Source organism: Pteropus vampyrus, unplaced genomic scaffold (assembly GCF_000151845.1).
Source record: "Pteropus vampyrus isolate Shadow unplaced genomic scaffold, Pvam_2.0 Scaffold28, whole genome shotgun sequence".
NCBI lineage: Eukaryota > Metazoa > Chordata > Mammalia > Chiroptera > Pteropodidae > Pteropus > Pteropus vampyrus.
The window spans coordinates 8,699,470-8,722,418 of record NW_011888809.1 but is presented as its reverse complement, the minus strand read 5'-3'; the positions used below and the strand labels follow the sequence as shown (position 1 = coordinate 8,722,418).

Sequence of the window (22,949 nt, the reverse complement as noted above, 5' to 3'; positions counted from 1 at the left end):
CACATGGCCGTCTAATAGCCAAGGAACATGAATTCCACATTATCTCTAGATGAAAACAGCCAAGCTGCTGTCCTAGAACCCTCTCTCTAACTGGCAGATTTTTTCATTAGTCATTGGAAGGAAATAGTGGTAGCTACTATGTATTAAGTGACAACTATGTGCCAGGTACATTAGGTATTTTCAGTAATCTTCCTATGTACCTACAAGGTAGATAATAATAGCCCCATTTCATGTGGAGAAAATGGGTTTATGCATGCCCAAGGTCACATTGCTAGTGAGTAAGAGACTGAATTTGAACTCAGGTTTTTCTCCAAAACGTACTCTTTCAACAGTGCACACCTGGGAGGTGCTATTTTACTGAGCTATGCTCCAAAGCCTTTTCTCTGTTCTATGAACAGTAATTTTAAGAGCAGAATGATTTAAGTTTCATATGTGTGGTATTTAAAATTAATTTTTATTTTCAGAGATGGGTGTTATGCCTGAGATTGCACAAGCTGTGGAAGAAATGGATTGGCTGTAAGTACACAGTTTAATTGTACCTGTGACAACAATGCTTTATAATTTAAACAGTCATTAGTGATTTTATCAAATGTTTTTGAGTCTAGTTGGTAAGTCAAGTTCAGGTTTTTTTGTGATTCTCTATGGAAAGTTTTTAAAACTTTGATGTATTTTGAGCTGAAAAATATATTGGTAGTATTTACCAAATAAAAATTTCTTTTAGTTTATAGTTTAACATGTCTTAATTAGCTTAGGTGATTTTGTTTTTACTAAAATTCTTCAAACTATAATTCTTTTAGTCTCCCGACTGATATCCAGGCTGAATCTATCCCACTGATCCTGGGAGGAGGTGATGTACTTATGGTATGTTTACATTTGGCGAGGTGGTTGGGAGCCGAGGATTCACAATTCTGGGGCTTTTTGTGGACTACTTTAAGAGCTCCACAGGCCTAAAAATGGTGTTTTCATCAAATTAATTTTATTTATTCACAAAAATTTAGGATACATGTAGTGTACTCAAAGTATTAAGTAGAATTTGTAGAGAACACAAAGGTGAGTAAGGTGCAGTTTTTGTCCTTGAGAAGCTTGAACCCAGTAGCATGGAAATATGTCCACAAATAAATGTAAAAGAGAAAACATGGCACCGTCTATAAAGGATGCAAAGTACTACGGGATTCAAGTGGGAGTCCTGGATGACGACTCATAATGGGCTCTACTCGGTAGAAGTAGATTTTGGACAAGGGAATATGAAAGAAGAATGATCTCTAAGTGGAGAGTGTATGACCAAAAGCTGAGTAGGGGCATGCAGGGTATGATCCCGGAGCTGTTCAGTTAGGTGGAAGCGTAAAATATGCGTATCTGGTGGAATGTAACTTGAGATAAGATGGTAAATAGATAGTAGGTCAGATTCTTTGGTCTCTGTCTCAAGTGTCATGTTAAAGAATTGAGTATTTGTTGGCAGTGGGGATCACTGGAAATTTTTAGGTATGGATGCGTTACATGGTTGGTATTGTGTTTTTATGAAGACTGATTTGGTATTGGCTCGTAATGTAGCTCTGAGAGATGCTGTTAGGATACTGTTGTAATAATCTAGGTTAGAATAGCGAAGTGTTAGATTTGAACGGTAGCAGTGGGAAAAGGGAAAACAGATTCTTGAGGGAATAGGAGAGAAGTGACAAGATTCGCGATAGTCATAGTTGACTAAGGAAACTGAGTAATCTAGTGTCACTGAACATAAAGAGAGCTGGTCAGGTATTAAAGATTTCTACCTGGTATCATGTTAATTTGACTTTAATTGACAACTTTAACTGTGAAATCCTCTTTTTTTTTTCCATTTAGGCGGCAGAAACAGGAAGCGGAAAAACTGGTGTAAGTAATAACTTAAATTGACTTTGTAAGAGTTGATTTTTAGAACAACTTTGAACAGTAGTTTTTACTTTGATGTATTTAATAAAACAACCTCCTCTAAAATGTAAGGAATTGACTGCTTGCCACTGAGAATGATATTTTTGTTGCCAATTTATTCTGAAATCACCTCTATAAGAGTATGGCTTTAAGAATATAGTTTTAAACTGGTCTCGGAAAAATAGCTACAGGGTCTTTAGGGTTTGTATTCAATTCTGAATTTTAATGCAGGAGTTCTAGTAATAAAGAGGTTGTACATAGAAGTCAATCTCCCGTTGGCCTAGGCTACAGAAACAGTTTGTCAGACTGGATAGTATTTTTCCTCTTTGGTTTAGATTTATTCTGCAGATCCCCATTCTTTTTTGTTTGGGGCTGTCAGCTGGCTCCTGTTTTTTTTCATTCAATCAACTCTTGTTATCTTACTGGTATTTGTGTTTGGGCAAATGAAATTGGAGCTGCAGTCTGAAATATGTAATTATTTAATGTGCATGCATAACTTTTGTAATTTATATTGGTTATTAAATTGTCATTAATATCTAGAAACTGATACAGGGAACTTGTTTCTTTGCTAGGCTTTCAGTATTCCAGTTATCCAGATAGTTTATGAAACTCTGAAAGACCAACAGGAAGGCAAAAAAGGAAAAACAACAATTAAAACTGGTGCTTCAGGTAATTTTTGCATATTAGTTGTTCCCTTTTATATAAATTAGCAGTGTTCATCCCTGACATTTACAAATGTGAGGTTTGGGTGTGCATTTTTATTATCACTTTCCTAGGGGCAGGGAGGGTATTGGTATTTGGTACCCCGCAGAGATGCTAAATGTCATTTAGAGCATAAATAGTGAAAGATTGTCCCTCTGAAAATACTAATAGTGCTCTTTTTGATAAAACACTAGCAGTTGGGACATTATACTTAGTTATTTTAATGTTTTTATTAACGTGATAGTTTTTCGTGCCTAATAAAGTACATTGGTACAGTGTTTTACAAAGTCATGAAGGAAAGATTTTACAAATAATTAATAAGAGTAAAAGCTCGCGATGGTGGGAAACATGCCTTTCACAGGGAAAAGAGGCATGCTTTTTCCTTTAAGATAAGAAAGAAGGAGCCTGGGAATGTAAAATGTAAAGTGTAAATTTTAAAGCCATTTTCTTATTCTCATTCTTGTCTACATGGAGATGGGTCCTTCAGCAGGGTTTTTGATGCTATCTGTGCCATGAACAATCTCACATCAATTTCCTCATCTTTAAATTGTGTTGCTTTGATTAAATTGTTTCTGAATTCCATTGTATTTTGAGTAATCTATGATTTTGTTATAGTTTAACAAAATTTATTCCACATTTAAGTCACTTTTGTTTCATAATACAAAGCAGGATTGTGACAAAATTGCAAGCTTAAGTGCAGTGAACTCTTTATCAACATTTTCTTAGTTTGAAAATAACAATGTCACATACTCATAGAATGAACTCATTTGTAATTGAATTATGAGATAGATGATGGATATGAATTATTTAGACCTTTAGCCTATTCAAAAATAGTTTCAGAACTTGTAACAACTGTAAAGCATCCTTTATGAGAGATGTTTATAGAGGAGAATGCTTTCAGAGGAAGATAACCAGACTGGTATTGGTTCCAAAAGTCATGTCCTATGAGGAATAAAGAAATCGGATATTTAAACATGGAGACACAAGTCAAAGAGATAACTGTTAAGTCACTGACGAGATCTTGAGAAAAAAATTATTGTTCTGGAAAGTAGGACCAGGACTAATTAGAAGTGATCTAGGCGTAGGTTTCTGTTTGACTTAAGAGCTTCCAAGTAGCTGAACTGAGCCAGCAGTGGAAGAGAAGACCTCGAGGTAAGGCTATGTCTCCGTCATTCAGGATGTTTAAACAGATGGTAGATGTCGTTTGATTGGAAATAGTCTAGAAGAGATTTCACCCTCGGGTGGGAAGTTGGGCTTGAAAACGTAGAGTTCTCTATAGCTATTATGGTCTTTTGATTATCCATAGACTATTAAGATGTTTTAGAAAAGAAAAATGATTCCATAAGAGTAAGGGAAAATTTTGTGACTTTTGAATGTAGCATTGAATTATATAAAATAAAGGACTTTTTAAAAAAATAATGTGAAGTGACACTTAATTAGATCTCGATATGTCGGTCGATCATTTCCAACATATGATTGGATCATTCAGTCAACATGATCGAAGTCAGCTTGTTTAGTTACCAGAATTTCATTTTATCAGTGTCTTTAGAGTTATGACAAGGATCAGTGCCGTCCAATGCAAAGCGTACTGAAGTAGGTGAGGACAGGTCTTAGCCCAGGTGGGCCAGTGATTATTTGGCATGTTTCAGTTTTCAATTTCAGTGTTGCCTCTAATAAAAACAACAAGACATTTACTTGTACATTACAAGTAATGTATAAAACCATATTGAATTTCAAGGAATTAAGGTATCATATATGAAATATTCGCTTTATTTTTGATGGAACATTTTTAATTTCATACATTCTTGGGTAACTTTTCTTATTTTAATTTGTTTAGTGCTCAACAAATGGCAAATGAATCCATATGATAGAGGATCTGCTTTTGGTAAGTGGATATGTTTTAGCAGCTCATTTATAATTTAGAAATTTGTTTTTAATAATACTTGCAAATATTGAGAAAATTATGAAGAACAAGAACTGAAGATTTAATTCACCAGACAGTGGAATGTGGTTCCTATAGTTTAACAGTTTAGTGCCGACAGAGGAATGAATAGGCAAATCAGTGGACTGTGATGGAAATAGATCCCAGTGTATATGAAAAGTAATGAGTAAAAAAGTATTACTTTGTATCAGTGGGGAAAAGGATGGCTTCCTCAGTAAGGGTGCTGGCACAATTGATGATCCATCTGAGCGATATAAAATTGACTTAACCTCATAATTAGAAACAAATTCTATATGTATTTAAGACTTAAATACATATGTACACATTTGTGAGTATATATGTGTGTGTATATACATATATGTGTGTGTGTGTGTGTGTGTGTGTGTGAATTTAAATGTAGAAAATTACATGTACAATTTAGAGGTGAGAAATATTTCTAACCCAAATAGGAAATTCAGAAATGGTAATGAAAAGGTATATTTGTGTAAAACTTAAAAACTGTTTATGTGGAAAAGATATCACAGAAAAAGTCAATAGGCAAAAAATAAATAAAGAAAGAATGTTTGCAATGTTGATGAAAGATAATTCTTATAAACTGGTAAGGAGTTCTTATGTAGATAGTAGATAAAGTGTTACTTGTTTTATTTTAGTAAGAAGGAGATAAACAACCAGTAAGAAATATGGACAAAGAACATGAATAGGCAGTTCACATAGAGCCAGTCCAAAAGGTAATAAACATGCAAAGATTACGTTTACAGGGAGTATGGAAAAGGAAGTTAAAGTTGCAGTGAGGTGTTTTATATCCACCTGTTGGGAAGAATCTAAAAAAGTGATAACCAATTTGTGAATTACTGCCTTTTGGGATAGGCGTTTGGCTTTACTTATTAAAATAAAAATATATATGTATTTCTGGAAGAAGGTCTAGCCCATTGGCATGAAAGCGGCAGTTGCAAGTATATAGATAGAAAGCTTTTTGATGCAGTGTTATTTGTAACAATAAAAACTGCCAACAGAGTGAATGCTATCGCTAAGGCTGGTTAACACAGACCAGCGTGCATCCAGGGTTAATGCGAAGCCCTTTTAAGAGCGAGTGAGCATCACAGAGCTGGCTCAGAGGGATTTTCACCAGGTGCTGACGAGTAAGACGAGCAGGGTGCAGGGAAATGTAGAGTGGGCACGAGGACTCATGCCCCAAACAAGCAAAAAACCCCAACTGCTACTCTCTCCTGTGTGATACCGGATGTATATTACGGTTTACATTTGTATACATACATAAAGAAGTTTACATATGAAAACGTTAAGGATTTGCCATTGCTAGAGAACTTTTTGAAAAGTTCAAAGTTTTATATAATGTAGTATGCTGTGAGTTAAGAAGTTATACTTTGAATAAATAATTTCATTTCTGATAAGTGAACTAAAATGTGTGCTTTTTAGAGAAATTCGTTCTACATTCAAGCGCTGAATCTGAGTTGCAAGCCTGAACCAGGACAAAAGTTATGGTTTCCTTTCAGTACAGACAAAAGCCGAATGCTTAGCTTAAAGCCAGGAAGCACCACGACTGACCATGAGGTGTAATACAGAACTGCATCTTTCAGAGTCCCCATAACAAGCAAGGGTTTATTTACTTGTGCTTTTTCCTGCTCTCCCTTTATGGCTTCTGCATCTACGGATTGTGGAACAAGCCAGATGATCTCTGTTTTCCTTTTAGTATAGTATTCATTCAGGCTTTACGCAGAAAATCAGAGCAGCAGGTATTGCTGAGTGAGTGCTGTGCCATCCTCGAGTATCCATTTCTTTAAAGGACTCTGGAGAACAGTTGTCTAAACATTACTGCAAGTCAGATTAGGTGCTGTTTTGATTTCTTTCTAGATATACTGTCGTAAAATCTTGTCCCAGTGAACAGATGACAGTATAGAAACGAGTCCCCAACATGGCCAAGGCCCTCCAGGGGATGAATAAGGGCATTTACTCATGGGGAAGATATTGTTGTCACTCAGGAATCAGCACGTCATTCTCTGGAACATTGCAACAAGTGAGACTGAATGATAGTTATTTCAGAATGCTTGATTTATATAATCAACTGACATGATTTTCTGTGTTCTTCTCAAATCCAGCAATTGGGTCAGATGGTCTTTGCTGTCAAAGCAGAGAAGTAAAGGAATGGCATGGATGTAGAGCTACTAAAGGATTAACGAAAGGTACTGACGGCATTTGTACTTGGGCAGACTTTCGAGCTAATGTATTAAAACATGAACTTTCTTTAAATAGCTTCAAATTAAGGATCTGAAAAGATTTTTAATGCTGTAAAAAGACCTACAGTTCTTCATTTTATCATACAAACTGTAATTCAGAAACAATGTGAAATGGCCGCATGGTAAATAAGTTGTGGTGCTCGTATAGATCTTCAGTGTTCTGCCCTTGCAGGAAAACACTACTATGAAGTGTCCTGTCACGACCAGGGCTTGTGCAGAGTTGGATGGTCTTCCATGCAGGCCTCCTTGGACTTGGGTGAGTGTTCCTAAAGCAGACTAATCTCACCGCTTTATGTGTGTGGGTTAACATTTTATTAAAACAGGGAACAAAATAATAAACTTAACCATACGAAGTGCATATTTTAGAGACATGGAAATAAAAATATTTATCTATACCGTGACTCATTCCAAAAAAAATTTGAAGTACCTCAAAATGTATAACAATATAAAATCAGGAGGAATAGGTCAAGCTGTGAGTGAAGTCTGAGTAAAATTAGTGTGCATAAACAAATACCACACGATACTGCAGCGATGCCCTACATTATTGTAAATTTGTAAATTTGTAAAATTCTCTTACAGGGCTTTTAATTTTATATTTATGAAATTTTAATTTTTGTAAAATTTTAATTTTATACTTACTTTTACCACATAAGTAAAATCTTTTTTAATTTTAGGTACTGACAAGTTTGGATTCGGCTTTGGTGGAACAGGAAAAAAATCTCATAATAAACAATTTGATAATTACGGAGAGGTAAGTCGTATTATTGACTCGCATTAATCATAGCATTAGTTACATTTTCTTGCATACTTACTTGATCGCTGATGACATGACCGAGGGTATAGAAATGATTCTCAAATTCAAATGGCTTTTGTGAGTATTTTCCACATATAGTTCAGATTTGAACTTTAGTGAAGAAACGTTACAAAATTTATTTGGCTCCTCCAAAGTATATACCTTTGTGTTCTGTTTTCACACGGTTTTGCTTTTGGCTTCGACTTTACTACATAGTGTTATTCTTGCTTCTTATTTTCAGTCATAGTGAATCTAAACATACTTGTTCTGGTGAGTCTAAAGTCATATTGATTCTTAAAAGCCTCTCAGACACTTCTGTTACATCTGAAATGCTATAATAGGCATTTTTTAACACCTACGTTAGAGCTCGAAATAATTATTTTGAAATACTAATACATACATTTGATGCAGCTGTAGTTGAACTTTTAACTTTATTTTTGCTTTCTATTAATAATACTTGACTTTTTGGTTTTCTAGGAATTCACTATGCACGATACCATTGGATGTTACCTAGATATAGATAAAGGGCATATCAAGTTCTCTAAAAATGGTAAGCTTTCTGTGGATCATCTTATTAGAGAAGATATGTCTTATCCAGGATTTGTTTCTTTTGTTTAAATTCCCTTACCCTCTTCTTCAATCTTTTCTCCTTCCCCTTTCTTGTGAACAAACACTTGTTGAGCATCTGCTATGTGCCAGGCACCTTGGGAGGTGCTAGAGATTCAGCAGAAAATGGAGTAGACAAACATACTTACCTTTGTGAGGCTTACCTCCTGGTGGGGAGAGATAAGTGCACTGGAGGGGAATATAAATCAGGGTAGGGGAATGAGTGAGATGGGGGCGATGGCAGTCTGGGGTGTGCTGTTTTATGCAAGATGGGCAGGGAAGGCTTGCTTCTCTGATAAGCTGGCATTTGAGTAGAAATCTGAATGAGGTGGGTGGGGGTGGTGGGCCATACAGATGTCTTGGAAGAATATTCCAGACAGAGGGAAGAGTGAACGCGAAGGCCCTGAAGTGAAAGAACTTTGGGTGCTTGGCTTGCAGTGAGGGGGCCAGTGCTGTGCAGCACACCGAGCGTGCGGGAGGGCAGTGGAATGCGAGATCAGTGAGGCCCAGCCTATAGGGCCTTATAGGCCAAGATACAGATTTTTCATTTTGAGTAAGATTGGAAGCTAGCACTGAGTAGAGAATTTGCATCACCTGTCTTTCGTTTAATAGTATTATGGCTTCTGTGTTGAAAATAGACAGGCAAGTGGGTGGGTGGTGGCAGTAGGAGGGAGCCAGGTGGACACTAAGAGTTCTGTTTGGGGCATGTTAAGTCTGAGATACTTATTAGACATCTACGTATGTAGTTAAGTGTGTAAGTCAGGAGTTAGGAGAGATCAGGATGAGAGATGTATCTTTGGGGGTCATTGGCCTGTAGATGATGATTAAAGCCACAGGGCTGGATGAGATCACCGAGGGGATGAGCGTAGATCACGAATAGGAGGATCTGAGGCCTGGGCTAGTCTCGTGGTTAGAAGTCAGTAAACTGAGGCGAGTCCAGCAGAAGGGGAAAGCCAGGGGGAGGACAGCCAGAGAGAGCAAGGTCCTGCAGTCCAGGCGAAGGAAGTGGTGGGAGAAGGAGGGAGCAGTCACGTGTCCAGTGCTGCTGGTGAGTCTGGTCTGCAAGATGAGGAATGAGAATTAACCACAGGATCTGGCAAGTGGAGGTCGTTACCGAGCTTGACAGGGAGCTGTCTGGATGGAGCCTATTCAGTAGAGAGTGAGATGAAATGAAGTGAACACAGTGAAAATGGAGATCGGGAAGTTTTACTAAAGGAAAAAAAATAGAAGGTAAATAGAGGAAGATGTGGATCCTAGGAGCTTTATTTGTGTTTTAGTATGGCATCTGTTACAGTATGTTTGTATGCCATGGAATGTGTGGTTGAAGTGTCTAGTGGATGCAATTGGTAGGAAGATAATAATTAAAAATGTAGAGGGGAAGAAGGGACAATTTCAAGATGAAGTAAAACGTGAAGAGGCTGGCATTAGGCAGCACAGTGTGTGTGCATGGTGACCCATGAGGAAAAGCACGAACGCAGGTAGGTTGATGGGTAGATTGATGCTGTGAACACATGGAGAGTTTTTCCTGGTAGTTTAAATTTCTCTCATTCTGTTTTTTTTTTAAAGGAAAAGACCTGGGTCTGGCTTTTGAAATACCATCACACATAAAGAACCAAGCCCTCTTTCCTGCCTGCGTTTTGAAGGTAATTAAGAACGTAGTTAGGAAAATTTTGCTGTGATTATAAACTGCTTTGATCTGTATTACTTTGTATTGGCTAGTTTGCTATTAGATTAAGAATTTCCATTTTCTCCTTTATTTGATGCTAGAATGCTGAATTAAAATTTAACTTCGGTGAAGAAGAATTTAAGTTTCCACCCAAAGATGGCTTTGTTGCTCTATCCAAGGCACCGGATAGTTATGTTGTCAAGTCACAGCACACAGGTATTGTACCCGAAAGGGCAGGGACTTCAAGGGCAGGGCGTTGGTGAAAACTCCATTCACTAAGGCTTCTCTTCACGAGTTACTGACATATGTACTCCCCTTGCTGGGTTAGTCATGTCTTTATTTAACACGTCAGTGAAATTCAATTTCCAAACCTAATTCACAAACTCTTAAGTATTAGGTTTCGGCATTTTGGGGATCCCAGTGATGATGCTGATGTTACTTTGTATTTATAATGCGTGTGCTCAGTAAGTGCCACAGCACTGTGATCGGTGCCGTACAGGGATCTTTCAGATGTCACAACAACCCTGCGAGGTAGTAGTCCTCCCTTTTTACAGACAGAACCTGAGGGGTAGCGACCAGAAGTTACCTGCCCAAGGTCACAGAGCAGGTAATGGTAGAGCCAAATTCAAACCCAAGCATTCCGACTCTGACCCATTGCACTGTCTCATCTATTTCGGTTATTTGAAGTAAGTACATTTCAAAACTTAGTTTACTTTATCACAAAACCTGTAAATCAGTTGTAGTTCTTACAAGTAGATCTAAAGAAACCTTAGTTCATTTTAGGAACCTCAGCTCTATTTTGTGTTGTTTGACTGTATCCTATACTTTTTGACAGTTATTTAAAAATTCGTTATTGGAATACTTGTGCTCATGTTCCATTTACAAATAAAAGTACTTTGAAGTGCGACTTGAATGTGCTCTAATCTTTTTTATTCTCTTAAGGTAATGCACAGGTGGCACAGACCAAGTTTCTCCCCAATGCGCCCAAAGCTCTCATCGTTGAACCCTCCCGAGAGTTAGCAGAACAAACTTTGAATAATGTCAAGCAGTTTAAGAAATACATTGAGAATCCTAAATTAAGGTAAAGCTTCCTTTTGTACTCAAATGTCTGTTGTCTTTAGGTTTGAGGTATTTTGGGAGAAAAGTAAGGTAGAAAGAAATGAGATAGAAATTCAGTGTGTGAATTTATTTAACTTTGATATAAAGTAGCAGTTTCTGTGTAAAACTGTTTAAGTGATGTCTGAATTTAAGAGTAAGTTGAGATTTTTTTCTGTCTTTACGTAAAGTCATGGTTCGCAAAAAAGTATCAGTAAAAATTAACTTTTTAAAGGGAGAATTTCATTCAGTGTTAAATTCCTCACTTCATTTGCATAGAAAATGTATCATTCTGTTTCCAGCATGTTGGTAAATTTGTCTCACAGTGGTGACCTCTTCTCAGACTGGTCAGTCTAGTTAGAGGACTCTTCCTACTGTCAGAGGGACACCATAGTCAGGTGTTTTATAGAACTTCTTGCTCAGTAGCAATTCTTTTTAATTTGAGGTGGAACATATCGTATAAGTAAACCTCTCTGTCCACTAATTTGCCACTTAATTTTGGTTAATTTTTCTTTTAATTGAAACATAATTCACACACTGTAAAATTTATCATTTAAAGTGTATGATTCAATGGTGTTTAGTAAAGCCACAGCACTGCGCAGTCATCTCCACTATTTAATTTCAGAAACAGTTATTGGCATCATGCAGGCCCGTCTTTTTACTACCGATCTACCGATCTTTCTTACAAGTAAAACTTATTGAGCGATAAACGGTATAATAAAACTTAGGTAAAATAATTCCTAAATTTGTTTTGAGGATTGACGCATGTCACTCATCCCATAACTATCTGAATACCTACTATATGTGAAGTCATAGGCTAGAGATCGGGGCTGTAACAATGAGAATTAGTCTTTGCTTTCATAGGGTTAAGTACGGGAGTGTGGGGATAGTGTGGAAGGGAGAGAAACAAAACGACTTGAGGATACGATAGGGAAAGTCACTATAGGGGGACATTACCAGAGCGTCTGGTGTAAGGGACTCAAAACTTCATAAGTGCATGTTTTGGGAAGAATGTAAAATGCCAATATGAATTGGTTGTCATGCTATAGTTGGGCATAAAGATTAGCATGCCTATAGGCAAAGGCTGGAAGGGAACATGAATAATAAAATCAGTTTATTTGTTTAAGACGGCAAAATCGTGGGTTACTCATTTGGGTATTCAGTACAAATGAGCCTTTCCATCTCTGAAAACGCAGCTTGAGTCCTGGTCTTTCTGTGAAGCTAACCCAGCTCTCCCAGCCCTGGTCTTTCTGTGAAGCTAACCCAGCTCTCCTTTTCCTGCCTGGATACCACTTCCTGTGCATGCCACGGCTTAAGCCTTACACACTGTCATGTGTCACTGCTCCTTGTGCATAGCTTTAGTCATCCCCACTTGGCTTTATGCTCCCTAAGGCAGGGGCTGCTCTTTGATTGTCTTCCACCCTACAGTGGAATCACTGATTTATTTTCTGTCTGTAGATTCGCCTATTTGGGATATTTTATGTAAATGGAATTGGATTCAGTATTCTCTTTGGTGATTGGTCTCTGACTTAGCATAATGTTTTCAAGGTTCATCAATGTGGTAATATAGATCAGCCCTTAATTCTCTACGCTGCTGAAAAGTATTCCATTCCATGCATGTACCACGTTTTTGTTTATCCATTCGTTAGGTGATGGTTTTGGGGTTGTTTCTACTTTTTGGCTACTGCACATTACTATGCAGATTTCTAGATATGTACCTAGGAGCGGAATTGCTGGATGATATCATAGCTTTATGTTTAACATTTTCAGAAACTGCCAAACTGTTTCCCAATATGACAACACCATTTGACATTCCTATCAGTAATCTATGAGAGTTTATTTCTCTATATCCTCACCAACACTTATTTACTATCTGTCTATTTGACAATAGCCATCCTAATGGGTGTGAAGTGATATCTTGTTGTGATTTTGATTGGCATTTCCCTATAGCTGATGATGTCGAATATCTTTTCATGTGCTTATTGGCCTTTTGTAACATCTGTTCAGAGTCCTTGCCTGTTTTTCAATGGGGTTATTTGTCTTTTTATTGTTGAGTTTTAAGACTTCTTTATATATGCATTTGCAAACATTTTCTTCTGTGTGCTGACTTTTTACTTTCTTAATCATGTCACTTGAAATACAAGTTTCTCTTGAACTCCAGTTTATCTTGTTTGCATTTGTTGCTTTTGTTTTTGGTGTTGTATATAAGGAGACTTTGCCTAACCCCAGGTCATGAAAATTTACCCCTATGTTTTCAACTAAGATTTTTATAGTTTTAGGTCTTATATTTAGGTCTGTGATTCAGTTTGAGTTAATTTTTGTGTGCAGAGGTTTAACTTCTTTCTTTTACATGTCCATAGGTATTTGTTCTCACACCACTTGTTGAAAAGACGATTCTTTCTCCCCAGTGAATTGTCTTGACATGAGGCAATTTCTTCTAATCTAAATATTTTTTTTGAAGTATTTGGAATGAGAAAAATTCAAACAACACAAAAGGATATTCTGTGAAAAGTCCGTCACCTTTCACCCCACCCCCCAGATTTTAGTTATCCTACCCAGAGGCAACTTTTAAAAACTGATATTTATATGTTATTTCAGAGATATTTTATACTACATTGTCTGAAAAGGCAGATTGAAACAGGATTTTGGAGCGCTTGGAATTATTTTACTATGGAAGGATATGTAGACAGGGCTAACGTTCTCTGTGTTCCAAGCTTTCTCCTTCTCAGCTCCTTTACCTTGCGTTAGCATTTTGTGTGGCTACTGGAAATGAAGCGCTTTGTTTCCCTCCCAATCCAGACTTTTTTTGTGGATTCTTTCTCAGTTACTCAGCTTTATTTCTACCTAAAAGGAATGGATACAAATCAAACACTAAAGCACGCTTTAACATTTTTCTACATTGTTATTTCTGTATTTCAGGGAGCTTCTGATAATTGGAGGTGTTGCAGCACGGGACCAGCTCTCTGTTTTAGATAATGGGGTAAGTCGTACTATTAATTTTTAAAAAGTAGCATTATGGATGGTCGTTTTGGCAGGATAGTTTTATTGCAAACAGTTTCAAGAAAAATCAAAGGAGGCCAAAATTAAAACAAGGTCAAAAAAGTACATATTTGTTCAAAGACATCTTGCAAGTATTCCTTTTCTTTTCCCAAAAGTATACAGAACAGCAGTGTCTTCCAGACCCCTTAAGGAAAAGTCTAGCTTACATGAATTTCAAAGCTCCTAGAAATTCATCTGATTTTCGCTTGAAAAATAACATTTTATATATTAGACTATATGTAACAGTAAGGATGTCAGACTCAGTTGCCAAATTCTTCATATTTTTCTCAAACCAAATACAACTTTGATAATGTGGGTTTATCTACTACTCCTTTTTAACAGATTTAGAGTTGATTGTGACTATTTCAATATGCATGGTTTTATTACATGTAGACTTATTGTTGGTTGGTACGTAAAGGTGATTATAATAGTTCTTCAGTTTTCACCAGGCGCTTTTGATATTTTTCAGGTGGACATAGTCGTGGGCACTCCGGGAAGACTGGATGACTTGGTGTCGACGGGGAAGCTGAACTTATCTCAAGTTAGATTCCTGGTCCTGGATGAAGCTGTATGTTGAAACTCTTGTTACTAGATATGTACTTTTGTGTTTCTCTCCAAGAACTTATTTTTGTTTGTACATAATTTTTTCTTACATAGTACAAATTATTTCTTTGTCATAGTTGCTAAATGTGAACTGTATGAAAAGATATTAATGTGTTTGAGGCTCTTGAGACATATTTCCTAATTATTTTCAAGATGGGCTGCAGTAGTTTTTCAGTACTGGTTTTTATTTTTGTTTTCCATGTTAAAATCATGCTCAAGGACATGGGATAGCTGTTTACGCTTGTATTCATTATACAATACTAGAGTATCGTTTTGGATTGTTGCTTATCAGCTTTTTCATATTTTAGTCACCTGCGATTTAAAGTTGAATTTATAACTTGTCTTTAAATATCCAGTAGAAAATAATTTAGGAAATATAGGGATATGTATGTGTATGAATTAGTTTGCATTTCTTAGATTTTACATTTATTTTAGAAAAAGATTTAGAAACTGATTAAAAACTTATATACTTTGCTTCTCATACAGGATGGGCTTCTTTCTCAAGGTTACTCTGATTTTATAAATAGGATTCACAATCAGATTCCTCAGATTACCTCCGATGGAAAAAGGCTTCAGGTATAAAATGACTAACGCATCTTAAGATACATGTAAATAATCATTATATACTAGCGCTGAATTTTTTGTCTTACATTTACATCTTGTTTCATTATTTTCTGATTAACTACTCTAGAAAACGTTTTCTTCATTACTTGATTAAATAGTGTGGGTACTGTTTCCTTTGCACACACAAAGTAAACAGTCTTCAAAGCTACTTTTAGAAATGAATAAGGAAATTTGAGGAAGTTACTTAGGTGTTACAGAAGACTAAGTGAAAAATTCTTAAGTTTTTTTTTTTTCCTACAGAGCGTTTAGTTTATATTCCAGATTATGGATACTGTTTTCTGTTTGAAAGAAAAAACTTGAGCTGTTGAAAAACAGTTGTTTCTTTAGTAATTATTTCTTGAAATATTACTCTTACTTTTTCTCATCCTTCAGAAGAAGTCTATAGGTAGAGGATTTTAAGAGAAAGGGATAGATACAGTTTAGATAAGTTTATAGGTTTTAGATAAATCTAAAGCTTATATTGTTACATCTTCAAAGCCTTTTCATCATACTTGGTTTTTGGAGCACCTTGAGGAATAGATGGCACGATTTCTGTCAGTGAGGGCACTGGAGCTCAGCTTAACCTGCCTAAAGTCACGCCACTCGTCACTGCTAGAATCAGGAACTGAACTTGTCTTTAAGTCCAGGCTTAGAGTACTTTGTGCGCCACATCAGCGTTCATCGGTAGAATTGTTATCACTGTGAAATAAAAGTTTATCTAAATGTTCATTTTTCTGTTCTTAGGTGATTGTTTGCTCTGCTACTTTGCATTCTTTCGATGTCAAGAAACTGTCTGAGAAGATAATGCATTTTCCCACGTGGGTTGATTTGAAAGGAGAAGATTCTGTTCCAGACACGGTACACCATGTGGTTGTCCCAGTGAATCCGAAAACTGACAGGCTCTGGGAAAGGCTTGGAAAAAACCACATTAGAGTAAGTACTTGATAACATTAACATTTGCATATCATGAAGCATTTATAAACTAGCGTAGCCTTGGGTTCCTAATGATGCTTAAAGCAAGCAGATATACCTAAGAAAAGAGAAGCCCAACACATGAACTGGAAAGTTAGGCCTTTAAGGCACAGAGTAAGGGATGGCCTCACCTTTTATTTTCTCTCTCTAAAGTTGCTTTTGTGATCATCTCCCTTGATAAAATTTTTTATAAATAAATAGGATTACCTGTACATATAGATTTAATTTCAGACACAATGATTTCCATTTTTAAAAGTAGTTTAGTGTCTTCTTGATGTGCCTTCTTTTTCTGAAAATTAATTTCATGTGTCTATCTTGTCATTTTCCCCACTGTTGTTTTTCCTTTACATAATAAGGGTATTTTACTGTGAATACACAGTATTTTAAAAACCACTTTTGCAACATTTAAAATGGATCAGCTTTAGACCTGAAGTTAAAATTTTTTTGAATCCGAAGAACAGTTTTTGCATGTAGATTATAAAGACATGTCTGAAATGCAGTCTGACGGTAAATACAGTTCTCTCTTAAAAAAAAATACAGTTCTCTCTTAAAAAAAAAAAAAAAAAAAAAACACCTGTTCTGAGTCGTTACTAAACCATTCTCCACCCTTCTTTGTCTTTTCCTTTTGGTAGACTGATGAAGTACACGCCAAAGATAACACGAGGCCTGGCGCTAACAGTCCAGGTAAGGTAAAATCAACAAAATGTTTGGAAAGATTTTGAAACAGATTGGTTTGTATTACTGAATTTATGTCTCGTTTACTCTCATGAAGAATTTGAGGTGACCTACAAAATTAGAACAGGAACTCTGAAAATAGAAGCAACAAAAATAATAAAGAAATGAGGGAAAAGCTGATGATACCAGTCAACCTAGAGAAATAGTAATTACTGAATTTAAGATGTTAGTCTCTTGGCATCTAAATCACATATATTTTAGATTATAAAATTCTCACTGGTCATAGGAAACCAGCAATTTTCTGTGGCATCAGATTTTATATTGGCCCTGAATTCCGGGAGAAATTTCATGTAGGTTCTTCATATCGGAATTGGACAAGAGAGGAAAAAGTCTTTAGCTACAACTTTGTGAAAGATTCAGAAACAATCTAGAAATAGTTTATTGATTCTTTTTGAATCAATATCCATAACATAAAATTTATCATTTTAACCTTTTGATTTTTTCCGATCTAACTTATCTCAAGTTAGATTCAAAGCAGTGGAACAAGGGATTAAAAAGTTCAAAGAAGTGGGCATGCTAGAGTGGCTGTACTGTGTAAGCCCAGGAAACCCACCCGGCAGTTAATTCCATGGGAACGCCCAGAGGAGACACCATTTACCAAAGGAGTAAGGTTCTGGTGAAAGGGGTACCAGGATCACTTATAAGTTTGGTAGTGATGGGTAATAATAGGCTCTCCTCTGTAGACCAGATTAATAGTAGGAGATGCTGTTTCAGAGCTGGGCTCACTGATTGCAGTGGGATGTTGAGATGGCCCCACCGCCCTTACATAGAGGCCAGGTGACGGAACATAGTAATCAGAAGCCAGGTAGATGAAGTTATCATGAGCAACAAGGTCAGAGTGGAAGGAGGGCTTCTATAAAGAGTCACGGAGATGGTTGGTGTCCAGTTCCTCCAGAGGTTGCTCTGATGCTGCATAAATCTCATTGTTAGCACGGACTATGTAGTATGGGCCACGGACCAGGGTAACAAAGACAGGCAAGACATTTCAGGGGCTTGGAGGCTATCTCCCAGAACCTCGTGGACAAGGTTAATCCTTCATTTTCTCAGCATCACCTTTGATCTGCATGCGCCTCTACCCTCTGTCTTCCCCACTTCAGATCAAGTTGGGTTTAACCACTTTTAAGTGCATAGTTCAGTGGCATCAAGTAGATTCCCACCCATCTCCAGAACTTTCTCATCTTCCCAAAGTAAAACTTCATATCATTAAATATTTATCAATTTTTATAAGCCTAACATTGAACCTCGATTCAGTGAAGATGTTTCTGTGCAGAGCTGAGACAATTTGTTTCAGGTACATGTTTCAAAAATATGTGAAGATACATAGCGATAGAAGGACAGTGCTTAGAGAGCCGGGAACGGATCTTAAACCCAGTGAGCTGCATGTCTGATATTGATAGCTTAAGTGGATTGTTGGCAAGGCTTAGGATGCATTTGGTTCATGGTTAGATTCCTTGGTAGGTTTTTGACAAGTATCTAAAACGTGACTTACCTGAAATCTTGGTTAAAGAGAGTTCCTTCAAACTCAGTTTTATGTGCAGCTCCAACTTTATAAGGTGTGTGCTCAGCCAGCCTTAATGTCGGACAGGAGCAAAGACGCTGCTGGTTCACAGTAAAGCTTCTGTTTGAGAATGCATTTCATAACATTGAAGTTTTTACTGCTTCATGTAGTTTCCTTGTAAAACTTTTGCTGAATGTATACTACAATTAGAGATGACAGAGAGACTTTAGAAATATTTTGGGTTACAGAATGAAAATTTGGCTTCACACTGAAAAATAGAGATTTGAAAGATGGTGACTAAGAAATTACTCACTAGGTTGATGTGTTTTTTATTCTGTAGCGGGAAGTATGAACTTTCTGGTGCTTAGACTGATTTAGAAAGTACATTGCTTATATTTTAATGGGATTAAAAGAACTGAGTAACATTTCTTGTGCATTTAGAGAATAGTATTAATTCTTCATGGGAGGTAAGAACAAAGTTTTGTGGGAGCATATTTGTGTGTGTCCTTTTTTGTCATAAGAGGTTTGGTTATAGGTGTTTTGGTACCTTACAAGCTGGCATCAGAAACATTAACAGAAACAAAAATAAATGAGCAAATGGATTAGCTCACCATTTCATTCTTATTATCTCTTATTCTTGTTGATAATACTTGTATTTGAGCAGTTTTCTAGGTGAGTTATGTGTGTTCATGACAATTTCATGTTGAAATTCTGTTTTTTGTTGCTGCTGTGGTGGTGGTGTTCAAGAGATGTGGTCTGAAGCTATTAAAATCCTGAAGGGGGAGTATGCTGTCCGGGCCATCAAGGAGCACAAGATGGATCAAGCAATTATTTTCTGTAGAACCAAAATCGACTGTGACAACTTGGAGCAGTATTTTATGCAGCAAGGAGGAGGTAATGTTTCCTCACTTGAAATAAATTCTGTTTATTATTTCCTCATTTAATAGGTTATTAATCTCACGTTGATGCAGTCTAGAATGCATGCACAGAATTTAAAGCAGTGATGTTGCGTTGTAAGTATCTGTGCTTATCCAGTACTTTTCTGTATGATAAGGCCTGGGAAAAACAATGAGATCGTTTTCCACAGAGATATAGTTTCGTTACAGAGCATGAATCACAGCATTTTAAGGCCCTATGTCATTTGGAAGAAGGGTAAAATTATAGATTAACATTAATGTTAAAATTTCAAGTGTAGTCATTAAATAACAGAATGCATATCTTCTACATTAGTATATGAGGAAAAAACCGTAACCTAAAAAAGGCTAAATAAGAAAGGAAGAGGAAAAAAATGAGAAAAAGCAGAATGGTTAAAAATTACAGAGTAAGATGGCTGATGGAAAAATCTGAGTATATGAGTAAACACTATCATACTTGTCAATGGCTTGAAGTCTGTTATAAGGCACAGATTGTTAGACCGTATAAAATCTAGCTATATACTATTTACAAGAAATATACCTAAAACATAAGGACATGCAAAGGTTGAAAGGGAAAGGAATAAAAAATATATATATCAGCTAAAATAATAAACAAAATTATTAGCTATAGTCTAAATCTACCTGTATTAATATGAGATGTAATAGACTTTAAGACAAAAATATTGGTAGAAATAGTCGCTATGTAATAAAGTACTCAATCTAAAATGAGATAATGATTCTAATTTTATGCTTCTTATACACGTCAAATATATAAGTCAACGTGGAAAAAATGCTCAACATAATCACTATGAGGGAAGGGAAATGTAAATAAAACACAATGTCATATACCACTGTACACTCATTGAAATGGCCAGATTAAAAGTACATCAAATTTCGGTGAGGATTAGATGCAGCTGGAGCACTTGTACATTGTTGATACAGAATGTGAAATAGTACAGCGAGTTTGGTAAAAGGTCTTAACAGTATTTTTATAAAATTAAAACATTGCTATCTTAGGGCCTAGCAATTCAACTCCTGTTTACCTAAGATAAGGAAAACATATATTGACAAAAGATGTGTACAGGAGTGGTCATAGCATCTTCCTTTATAGTGGCCCAAAGCTGAAAACACACTAAATGGCCATCAGTGGGAAAACGGCTAGACAACATGTGAAATGTCTATACTCTGGCATACTACTTAGCAATGAAAAGGAACAGACTACTGATAGACGCAGTGACTGGATGAATCTCAAACATGATGATGACTGGAAGAGCTCTTACATGGGAGTATACAGTGTGTGGTTCCATTTGTCTGAGGTTCTGGAAGAGTCAAACTAATCTATGATAGGGAAAAAAACACAACAGTGTTCATCCCCAGGAGATTGGGCGTAGGGATTGTCTGGGAAAGGGCGTGAAGCTACTTTGTGGGGTAGTGTCCTGTATCTCGATAGGGCCTTGGGCTACATAGGTACATGCATTTGTCAAAACTCAGCGAATGTACACTTAAGATTTGTACCTTTCCTTGTGTGTAACCTTAAAAGGAAAATAAAACCTAAACAAATCCTGTATTCTAGCTAATGATATATGCATGCTGAAATGTGTACTGTTACCTGCAATTTATACTGAAATGCATTAAAAATCTAAAAATGATTTAATAGAAGGTTAGAGGGATAGACAGGCAGTAAAGCCGGTGTAGTAAATGTTAGAATTTAGGTGGTAAACATATAGCCATAGAATTCTTTCAGTTTTACTATATGTTTGAAATAGAAGTTGAAAAAATATATAAAGTAAAAAGAGACAGATGTACAAGGTAACAAATTCCTCTTTCATATGGGGAAGACTAGCGCGTCTCTCTTCACATTGATGTACATCAAGGAGATAGAAAACTCAGAAAAGATATGGAAAGTTTGGACAATTTGAAAGTTCGAACTAATGGTCACATACAGAACACGCTACATCGTTCATCACAGTGAGCAGTTGGTAGCATTCCCCCCACGTCCTGGCAAACAGACTGGCTTGGTGGTTTCAGCTGTTTTATAAAAACTATTTCCTCCTGTCGAGGTTTGTCTTTAGTGGAGGACTTGATTGTGTGGTTAGGAATACTATGGAGCAGGCAGTAATATTCTTTAGTTCCTTCTACCTTCCTTCCTTAAATATTCCGATTTCCTCTGCCAAGAAAACAAGTTCCCCCAACCATTACTAAAACCAGAATAATACAATATATAGCCAATTCCAGGATTTAAGAGAGGAGAAGAAAGAATTCCTCCGCTGTCCCCAGGCACCTCAGCCAGGGGTGGGAGTGTGTCTGACACGTTCCTGAACCAGTCGCGTTCAGCATTCAGTAAGACCTCAGCTCTGTGTGCCTGTGCAGCCTCTGGTCAGCTGTTCTTTCTCCTGTGTGATTAGTTTCCACGTTCATCATTATGGGGGAATAGCTTTCGATGTGTACCATTTCCTTGAATTCTATAATAGTTATTCTGAGCTATCTTGTAGTGGTGCCTACAGGTTCTTTTGAGTTCTAGAAAGCTGTTTGTCCTTACTTTGGTCAGGACTGTACAGCTCTTTGCTACTATGTATTTGAAGAGCTGCTATTTTTAGAATTGCTACTACTGCATCTACCTCTAAAGTAGCACCTGCTTTGGCCAAGAAACCAGAAAACTAAGTTGCTTAGAACACCTTGAGGAGGGCAGGCTTGTGGGCATGGCCTTTTAAGGAAGGTCATGAACTTCATAATGCCTATTCTGGTTCTTCCAAAAGTAACCCCTTTTGCCTACTTTTTTGGTTTTTCGCTTTATGTGGGATGGGTCAGGTTCCTGGTATACACATATATTTTCCTCTTATTACTGCATTTTTGTTGGCTTACTGCTTTATTTACTCCTGCAGATCGGAAAGGGTGACTTACACTGCCCTTCAAAGCAAAATCAATTTTAATGCCCAAGGAGTTCATTTTAATGGCATTTCGCCTATGGCAAATCGTGTTAACCATGGCTTATGGCAAGTTGGGGTGTAGATTGCCGTAGAATTATATGGTACCATTGTAATCTAAATTTTATTGTTTTTTATTTTTTTGCATAGACTTAGGTGTAAGATTTTCCAGGGTTAACGGTTTATTCTTTTCACTAGGACCTGATAAAAAAGGACACCAGTTCTCGTGTGTTTGCCTTCATGGGGACAGAAAGCCTCATGAGAGAAAGCAAAACTTGGAAAGATTTAAGGTATTGGCATTTAGTTAACTACATTTCCATAATACTTAAGAGGGGAATCGTATGTGATTTTAATCAGTTCCAGTTAATATTATTAAAGCAATTCTTGTCGTAGAAACTTAAGAATATTTCTACCATAACTGGTGCATCCTCGTGGCTGGGCTTAGCCATCTTTAACAGGCAGTGGTAAATAACACGTTCTCTACCAGCACGGCACTACTGTAATAAGAGTTTCCAATTGAAGTTTTAGTTAAATTCTTTCAGGTGGATATTTTTAGAAGCATTATTGTATAGTTAAACCACATCTGCGAGCCGTTTTTAAAAATAGTTTGTACGACGCCCTCCAGTGCCCGGCACCCAAGGGCCGCAGTCCTAGCCGTGCCTGGGTGTGGAGGTGAGGCCGTGCCTTTGTGATGAATGTACTA

At 36.8% G+C, this 22,949-nt stretch overlaps 1 protein-coding gene across 2 annotated transcripts in view; it reads left to right on the top strand.

Annotated features, from left to right (window-relative positions):
* Window positions 1–394: 394 nt before the first annotated feature.
* Window positions 395–22,949, top strand: part of DDX1 (DEAD-box helicase 1) — a 26,674-nt gene continuing 4,119 nt past the window's right edge. For both annotated transcript variants that reach the window (XM_011356603.2, XM_023528548.1), the window contains exons 1-19: window positions 395–516; window positions 798–861; window positions 1,837–1,866; window positions 2,475–2,571; window positions 4,442–4,489; window positions 6,661–6,744; window positions 6,971–7,054; window positions 7,473–7,549; window positions 8,069–8,141; window positions 9,764–9,840; window positions 9,965–10,079; window positions 10,806–10,944; window positions 13,878–13,938; window positions 14,467–14,565; window positions 15,087–15,176; window positions 15,948–16,136; window positions 16,808–16,859; window positions 19,156–19,302; window positions 22,445–22,536. In XM_011356603.2, the coding sequence (XP_011354905.1) occupies window positions 467–516; window positions 798–861; window positions 1,837–1,866; window positions 2,475–2,571; window positions 4,442–4,489; window positions 6,661–6,744; window positions 6,971–7,054; window positions 7,473–7,549; window positions 8,069–8,141; window positions 9,764–9,840; window positions 9,965–10,079; window positions 10,806–10,944; window positions 13,878–13,938; window positions 14,467–14,565; window positions 15,087–15,176; window positions 15,948–16,136; window positions 16,808–16,859; window positions 19,156–19,302; window positions 22,445–22,536 (1,668 nt within the window). In that variant the 5' untranslated portion in view covers window positions 395–466. The remainder of the gene's footprint in view (window positions 517–797; window positions 862–1,836; window positions 1,867–2,474; window positions 2,572–4,441; window positions 4,490–6,660; window positions 6,745–6,970; window positions 7,055–7,472; window positions 7,550–8,068; window positions 8,142–9,763; window positions 9,841–9,964; window positions 10,080–10,805; window positions 10,945–13,877; window positions 13,939–14,466; window positions 14,566–15,086; window positions 15,177–15,947; window positions 16,137–16,807; window positions 16,860–19,155; window positions 19,303–22,444; window positions 22,537–22,949) is intronic.